This window comes from Carassius auratus, chromosome 10 (genome assembly GCF_003368295.1).
Source record: "Carassius auratus strain Wakin chromosome 10, ASM336829v1, whole genome shotgun sequence".
Taxonomy (NCBI): Eukaryota; Metazoa; Chordata; class Actinopteri; order Cypriniformes; family Cyprinidae; genus Carassius; species Carassius auratus.
The window spans coordinates 17,745,590-17,754,935 of record NC_039252.1 but is presented as its reverse complement, the minus strand read 5'-3'; the positions used below and the strand labels follow the sequence as shown (position 1 = coordinate 17,754,935).

General features: G+C 36.2%; 1 protein-coding gene across 1 annotated transcript; it reads left to right on the top strand.

Annotated features, from left to right (window-relative positions):
• The first annotated feature begins 5,612 nt into the window (after nt 1–5,612).
• Nucleotides 5,613–7,857, top strand: LOC113110488 (transcription factor Ovo-like 2). Its single transcript, XM_026274660.1, has 2 exons — nt 5,613–5,787; nt 7,420–7,857. The coding sequence occupies exons 1-2, from the start codon at nt 5,673–5,675 to the stop codon at nt 7,728–7,730; spliced, it is 426 nt and encodes a 141-aa protein (XP_026130445.1). The 5' UTR covers nt 5,613–5,672; the 3' UTR covers nt 7,731–7,857.
• Nucleotides 7,858–9,346: the final 1,489 nt, after the last annotated feature.

Below are 9,346 nucleotides of genomic sequence, written 5' to 3'. Positions count from 1 at the left end.
TCATTGAGAACTTCTAATATCTAATCGTTGCTTAATTGCGAATAGCTAAATATGCATGCATGCAAAAATACATGCAATTATAATAACAAAGAATAAATAAATAAACACTGAGATCCACAGTTTCATAAACTGAAAAATAACTCAAATGAGATCTGCTAATAAAAATCATATTCACAAATATATAATTATGTCACAGCCACAACTTTGTTCGATTTATTTGTGGATCTCATTCCGTGTATTTGTCAATATGTTTCATTTTTGCTACATTTATTTGTGGATCATAATCTGTTTATTTGGAATGAAGCAACAGTTCTATCTCCACGTGTTTTCGGAGAGGTCTGAACTTGTCTCTCTCTCTCTCTCTCTCTCTCTCTCTCTCTCTCTCTCTCTCTCTCGCAGTCTCTCTCTCTCTCTCTCTCTTCTATACTCGAGCTCTGCTGAACTCTTCTGGAGGTTTGCTGTAAATGTCTCTAGTTACTGACCAGATCAACGGATCAATTATAATGCGACCCAGCTGACAAAAACATGAGTAATTAAAACCCTTCCTTTCTTATGTGAATTAACATTCCATTTTATAATTTCCCGAAGATGATGGGAATGTTACTTTTTAACGTTTTTTGAAAGGTCTGAAACATTTAGAAATGTTAGATGAACGTCCTGTTCATCAACAATCAAGGAAACAATTCAATAGTGAACAGATAAAGCTAAACTTGAAAAACACTTGTTTATATCCAACATAACTATTGCAAAACACGTAAATATACATACAGTTTAAACAAATGCAAACTCTCTCCATTCATAGTATCTGCTCTATTTTTAACGCGCGTAATCGCGTACGTTTTTTTAATTTGCAAGACTTCCGGTGTCATTAGCTTCTTATTCTTATTATTATTATTGCAATACAAAAACAGCCATTAGGCTGCTCGATAGTGCAAACTGGTATTTTTATATAATATTATTATAATGTATAACCAAAAACACGCTGGTTTGTAGTGTAAATAGTTTCCCGTTTACTACTTTGTTTTTGTTTTTTTAGTCATTTACCAATAGCACCTAATGAACCGGAAGTCTCACACATTCATAGAAAATAGCTTTCTTTTTCAATTCTAGACCTTTATGTGAATATTACATTTATTTCACTTGAAATAAAAATGAATTAAATGCAATTGTTTCCATTTTCTTTATCATGCCTAAAAACAAAAACATTGCTGAAGTCAAGTTATTTGTTAGTCATTTGCACAAGAGATCCACAGAAAACACATCATCTACACGCAATCCAAACACAAAGCAATAAAAAATAAAGTGCGGATGAACTATAGATTGTGAACTGATTTATACACATACATAAAACATTTGTGTATATAGACAAAGCAGCAGTGATTAAGAACAGATAGAGGACTCGAGGGAACAGGTGTGGGCGTGTCCTCCGGCTAGCCTGATTTGCATAGGCTGACGTCACAGCACTGATCTGCCAACAGACTGAACTGTACTCAGCCAGATGTTATAAATAAATAAAAACAATGGAATGCATGTAAAGATGTCTCTCTTTAATCGCTATTGTTCTGTTTTATTTTTATCAGTGTGACTTTGCTTTTACAAAAGTGTTCTTAAAGGGACAGCTCACCCAAATATAAGACCCCCGTCGTCATGTACTCACTCTCAAATGATTGCAAACCTGCATGAGTTTGTTTCTTGAGAAGATATTTTGAATAATGTGCGTAGCCAAACAGTTGACGGTAGCCATTGACCTCCTTTCCATACATGGAAATCAATGGCTACCATCAGCTGTTTGGTTCCCAGTGTTCTTCAAATGATCTTTTCATACAGGTTTGGGACAATAAGAGGATGAGTAAACAGTGACAGGCTTTTACTACCCCTTTAAGCATGAAAATGAGTTTCAGCATCGCAGCAAACCTCATATTATGAATAAATATATACTTATCACGTGTTTTATTAAGAAGTAGGCCTGGTTTTTGATTCATTTTGCATTAAGCAGATCTGCTTTTATCCAAAGTGACTTACAAATGAGGACAATGGAAGCAATAACAACCAACAAAAGAGCATTTTAACCCTAACGCTGTCCAAATGGTGCCTGATTGTGAAGCAATAGGAGTTAATGGAAAAATATAATTTCAAAGTAGTCCAGTTTGTACAAATCCACCATAAATTCCTCCAAAACTCTCGAGGCTTGGTGAAGCCCTGAAACATCAGAAGAGACTCTGTGTCCGCGGGTGTGGCTCACATGACGAACAGAGACATTTCCCAGTCAAACACGGTGTCCTTCTTCATGTCTGAGCAGGCCAGAGCTCACAGAAACATGCAAATGAGTGTGTGGTGCGGCGTGGACTGTTTGACGTGTGTCTCCTGTCGGCTGTGTACGGTTCGGCTCACAGAAAGCTGGCGCATGCTCCCTCGCGACACATTTGCATACAGTTACAGTGGATGACGGTAATATATCTAGTGTACTGTGTGTCCTTCAGCACTGACACAGAACACATCAGCCTTCTGCATTAACACATTCAGAATGACACATGCATGCTCTATCTTCATCCGTTATTTTAGCATCTCTGCTTTATTTTTAAGATTTTCTGTGTTGGATTTTAATATTAAATATCAGTTTTGTTGTGTTTTGTCATTTTGATTATTTTTAATATTAAAATGTTATAATTTTTTAAATGTCAATTTTTTATTCCCCCCCCCCCCCCATTTCACCCTGAACCCATTTCAGCTACTTTTGTTTTTATTTCAGTTTATTTATTCATTGTTATTATTTGTTTCAATATCCAAACATATTTCTAGTTAGCCAAATAGTTATATTTATTTTTATTTCTGTTTTTATTTCAGATCCATTTAAACTAGATTAAAATAAGAGATGTTGTCTTGGTAACTTAAATATAATGTTTAAACTGTTTTAGAATTGTATTTTGATTTCAGAGTTAACATTCATTTCAATACATTTTTAATGCATACAATTTTCGGTTTTATTTTAACGTTTGTTTATTTGTTGTGCACTTTTTTTTTTCATCCTCGTTATTTTTAACAGAATTTTTTATTTCAGCTTTACGTTCATTTTCCAGTTCAGTTACAGCTTTCATTTCTATATCAGTTTTAATGTAAGTTATTTAAGTGCATAAATGTACACTAGATGAAAATAAGAGATGTTGCCTTGGTAAATAGTTTCAATACAATATTTAAACTGTTTTAGTTCAATAGTTTTTTTTATTTATATATCATTGAGATCACAGATTTTAGTATTAGCTATTTTAAAATTGTCCGTTTTTATTTTAACGTTACTTATTTTCTTAATTCATTTAGGGTTATTTATTTATTTTTAATATCATTTTTTTTTTATGTCAGTGCAATTTTATTGCATCAACATAAACTCATTTCAGTAAGTTTTTCAATGTCTACATCATTCTTATTCATTCAGTTTCGGCTCATCAGCTTAGAGTAGATGAAATGATCACGTCTCTATCCAGCAGCTGATCTGCACTGTTGTTCTCCCTCGGTGATGTGGTTAGACGGACAGGTAACTGATGGCGAATCTTTTGAGGTGTGCAGAAGAAAAGCACACCTGTCAGGACTGGAGAAAGCCATTCAAGCCCTTGGACCGGGAGGTTAACAGATAGTCAACAGTAAAGCAGCACATTTGAATTGCCTTTGTCCCAGGTTAGGTGACATAAACCTGACAGACAATCAACTGGAACGTGAAATAAAAGCAACATTTTCCTAGCAGTGCTGAGCTTGCTGTGCCCTTCAGCCCCGCGCGCCGGAGGACCATTTGCATGGCAGGTCCAGTTAAATGAGGAGCCCAGATTCTCTCTACCTGGCATGCAAACCAGCGGAGCAGCAGTTAAAGCACAGGTGTGTCCTCCTCTCTCCAGAGATATGGAAATCATCCGCTCTCAGATTGAGTCTCTAGACAGCGAGCCGTGAAGCAGTCTGGAGATGCCTCGCTCGTTCCTGGTCAAGAGAAAGCAGTCGGTGTGCGCCGGATGGCAGTGGAAGGAGCCGGAGCCCTGCTTCAGCCCAAACACAGGTAACCAAACCATCAGAACACCCTCCAAACCTGAGCGCACTCCTTCACTGAGATTCACAAGCTTGAGATTCGACTCACTCTGATTCATTCGGACCTGAAGATCTCTAAACCCGTACTCTGTTAACAAACATGTATGCTGTGTTATGATTGTAAGAGCGTTTTAATAGCATTTTGTAATTAAAGTATTCTATTTGGTAACACTTTATACCTTGTTACATACTTACTATTATAATTACATGGAAGTAAACAAAGACACCTTAAAATAAAGAGTAACCTCGTAATTTTAAAAGAACAGGTTCAGTGAAATATCATGAATGTAGTGCATTTATTAAACTCATTAATAATGCTCCTCTCTGGAGTTTATAGACATTATATAAATGTGACGTAATTATTGATATGATCAAAAACATGATTTGTTTCAGTAAGTTCTGTTCTGTTTATTTCTGTAATTTGAGAATCAAAATGCGAATCAATTAAAATCAAGAAATTTGTGTTTTCAACTCAATTCTTCAAGATGTCTTCATTTGTGTTTCACAGAAGAAAGAAAGTCAAAGCGTTTGAATGACATGAAGGCAAATGAACAAAGACACAAAGTCCATTATTAGACATGAAGTGGAAGTGTTTGAAAAATGCTGTATTTATGTAAATATATTCACATATGAATCACCCTAACAGAAATTAGTGCTTTATTTCAACGAGTTAACACTTTCCATCAAGAATTATTCATTTAAACATTTTAGAAGTAAAGAAACATTATAAACAGAGAGAGTTTTTTTTATCTGATTGAAATATATGATAGAAACAAAAACCAGCATAAATATCATCTTTAATTATAATGGTTTATTTTTGTATATGGTTGTTATATTATAAAAATAAACATAATAATTATTATTTACATTATTATTTCTTATAAAATAAAATAAAATACTATACTGGTTTATTTAGGGGTTCTGGAGGTTTGATTTTGTATAGGGTTGTTATTTTTTATTATTTAATTTTTATTATTATATTTTTTTAAATATAATTAATGAAAAAAATGATGTTATTATTTATTATTATAAAACAAGTAAAAATATACTATACTGGTTTATTATAAAATAAAAATATATTATTATTATTATTTGTTTGTACTATACTTGCTTTACTTTGTATATGGTTGTTATTTTTTCATTATTTTATTTTAAAAAATAAATTATTATTTATGAAAATAGAATATATATATATATATATATATATATAATAGTGCATAACAAATAAATAAACAACCAAACAGTATATGTATTGAGTGACGTGTGTAAGTGTGTTGGTGTGTGTTTCAGTGTGTGTTCCGGCTCCCAGCGCTGCTCTGGAGTCAGTGTCGGAGCAGTGTCGCTCTCAGGCCGTCCACACACACACACACACACCTGCTCTGGATTATGGGATGGAGAGAGTGCAGCCGTCACACAGTTCTCTCGCTCCTCCTGCGCTGGCCTCGGCTCCGCTCAACAAGGTGAAGCTCCTGCAGATCCTCAGGGTCTGGTCCTGGATCTCCAGGAAGCTCATCTGTGTCTCGCTCTGCTTCCAGGTGCGTGAATCCAGCGGCTCGTCAGAGTTCCTGTGCTCCGTGTGTCATAAAGTGTTTCCTCTGCAGCGCATGCTGACGCGTCACCTCAAGTGCCACAGTATGATCAAGAGACACCCCTGCAGGTTCTGCGGGAAGGGCTTCAACGACACCTTCGACCTGAAGAGACACATGAGAACACACACCGGTGAGACTCACACCGAGACACTCTCATCCTCTGCTCACACACACACACACACACACACACACACACACAATCTCTCCTTGTCACACTGTTTCTGAAAGCTGACACTCAAACAGCAGGAGCACACACCAGATCTACAAAACCAGACACGAATCATCAGCCTGTGACTTGAGCTCATGATTGTCTGTGTAACACACACAAATCTAGCAGGAGTTAATCATATGCTGAAGGTGTTTGCAAATGTTTGCTTTTGAGATATTTTGAATGCAGTGCTTCAAGAGATGAGAGGCGTTTGCATTCTGTGTGCAATTCTTGGATTTGTGTGTGAAGTTTTGAGACAAAGAGACAAAGTTTTGTTTGTAAGCAATTTAAAAAAATAACGTATTTCAGCTAGTTCACAAGGAAACATTTCTCATTTCCATTCAGTTTAACTTGATGTCCTAAAATAAATGAAACTCAAATTAAATTAAATTAATATAAACTATATATACATATACATAAACTGACAAAACCACAAAACAAAATGACTAAAATTTTATTTGAAGTCAAAATGAAACTGGAAAATATAAAGTATCTCACTGAACTGAAAAAATCAGTACTGCGCCTTTAACTGTCATCCTTCCCTTGAGGAAAATGCCCTTTGACCTGCGTTTTTTATTTTTTATTAAAAATTGTAAACAGAATGAAGTGTTCATCTGAGGCGTACAAGACTTTGTGACTTTTGTTACACTTAAATTTGTAACACACACACACAAATGAGTGGATTCAAAGATTAATGTGTCTGTAATTAATTTTTTTAAATTTTTTTTTACAAATCCCTCCCTCTGGGATTTTTGAATGGATTGAATTTTGTCACACTTGAACATTGATCAAAAACAAAAAATGGGTGAATCAGTTTGACCCACCATAGAAATTTATGTAATGTTGAAAAAAAAAAAACATTTTTTATTCGATTTAAAAAAATGGACACAATACCAAAAAATTATCCAAATAAAGGGCTGAGACTACAGAATAATACCAAGGCAAAAAACACTTACATAACGTCCCCCCCACCGCCTCCCACACACACACTGTAGATGCACATTATAACATGCATGATTAACTCTTTCCCTGCCAAACACAGAAGTTTCCGTGTTCTCGCTGTTATACACTAGGGGGCGCTGTTACACATCTCCTGAATATGATCCTGATGTAGAGTTTTACACAAATGTGATCTTCTCATCTTTTTTTAAAGAGACCTACCTATAATGTTAATAAAAACTAAGCTTGAAGCTGGAGTACAACTGATTTTTCATTTATTTATTTTTAAAGTAGAGGGTCTTTACTTTGATGTTTTGCGAGTTCAGAGATTCATACAACAATATATTCTGGAGGCCATGAGATTTTAGTGAAAATCAGCAAAAACGCTGGTGATGGCTGGCAACTTTTTTTTCTTTAAAAAAATAAATAAATATAAAGAAAAAATAATTTAAAATGTATCAATATAAGCTTTCTGGACCAAAAAAAAATGTAATTTAGGCCTTCGGGTCATTTTGACCCGTGAGGAAACACTGTAAACGGTAAGCAGGTTCTGATCCGCTCGAGTCTCTCTCTCTCTCTCTGTGTGTATGTGTGTGTGTGTGTGTGTGTGTGCAGGTATCCGTCCGTACCGCTGTGATCTGTGTGAGAAGGCCTTCACGCAGCGCTGCTCTCTGGAGTCTCACCTGAGGAAGATCCACGGCGTACGACAGCAGTACGCTTACCGCCAGCGGCGCTCCAAGATCTTCGTGTGTGAGGACTGTGGCTTCACCTCCAACCGACCGGACGAGTACTTCCTCCACGTCAGACAGCAGCACCCGAGCAGCCCGGCCCTGCGCCGTTATTACCGTAAACACATGCTGGAGAGCCCCTCGCAGCACAGCATCGCCCCCTTCATGCTGTACCCCGCTGCAGGACTCTACATGTGAAGCACTACAGTGTGTGCGCACCACACACCGCAACAAACATTCACACGAAAACAACTGGGAGAAATTTACTGTAAATATATGGTAGAAACACTTTAGCTTTAGCTTCAGCTTCAGATGATGTTTACATCTCAGTTTCAGAATAATTTACCCTAAAATGTTTTGGGGTCAAATGTGATATTTTGAATGCAGTGCTTCATTTTGAAAGAGATGTGGGGCGTTTTGCATTTAGTGTGCAATTCTTGGATTTGTATATGAAGAACATTTCTCAAACTGTTAAGTTTTGTTTAAGAATGTTTAGAGAACATTAAAAAGTAACATTCCCATAACGTTTGCAAAATATGAAATGTTCCCTTCACAATTCACATAATAAAGAAAAACTGAACTTTTAAACATTTAGAAACAAAAAGTCTGAGAATATTTCTGTTCCTTGACATTTATTGGCTCCAAGAGACTTTATGACTTAATGTAGAAATGTATATTGTGTAAATATAATTAATTTACTCTTCCTTGTGTTGTTCCTCTGAGTGAGTTTCTTTCTTCCGTTGAAAGCAAAAGAAGATATTTTGAAGAATTTAGGTCACCAAGCATTTGACGGCAGCCATAGACTCCCACAGTTTGAAGTCAATGGCTACCATCAGCTGTTTGGTTCCCAACAATGTAATTCATACAGGTTTGTAACAACGAGAGAGTCAAACAGTTCATTTTTGGATGAACTATCCCTTTAACCTGCTGGAATATACAAACACAGCTCTGACCAGCATAATTTGCATTATCTGTCCTTGTGTTTAAATTTGCTTTCATTTTCATAGATGTGATTAGAGTGCAGTATTTTAATAATCCTCTGTTGATGGAATATTTCTGCTCTCGCTGGCTCTGTCTGGATGTGTGTGTGATAAATACACTTCAGACCTGTTGCGCTGTGAGCTTTCACATGTGACATCACTTCCTGTGTCACACCCAGCTTTACGGACCCAGCTTTACGGGTGTGTGTGTGTGTGTGAGTGTGTGTGTTACTAATAACCCGTTACTGCCCAACACTGGACAAACTGACTCAAATGATTCGCGAACCCGCTCTGAACTCCCAAACTCTTTGACCACAGCTGCTGTGCTTCAAAAGCTCTTGCAGCAGCTCAACACTGGTTTTCTCTGAGGTGGTCGGATCACATCAGATTGTGGTTAATCTTGCAGATCATGACTTATATCTACTCTTCCTCTCCCTGCAGTTTGGTAATATAAAGATTCCTCCTTTGAACTCCCACCTCTTCTGTGGGTTTTATTGTTCTGGGTCTGAATTTGGGCTCCTGGGGTCTCAAAAAAAGTAACATTTTCGATCTCCAAGGTGAACGTTATGACAACACCAGTGTTGTGCTAGTTACTGAGAAATAGTAACTAGTTACAGTTACTAGTCACTTAATAACAAGGATTTCTGAAATAAATAAGAAAACACCTGAATAATATATTCAGAATCAAAAACTAAAGTGGCTTCTGCATCATAAAAGCTGTTGTGTTGAGCCCTTAAAAATGTTCCTTTCACAGCTTAAGTATGAAAACTATCAACAATGGACAACATAACACAGAACTTTTTGAAATAAATAAATGAAAGCAATCTGAATTAT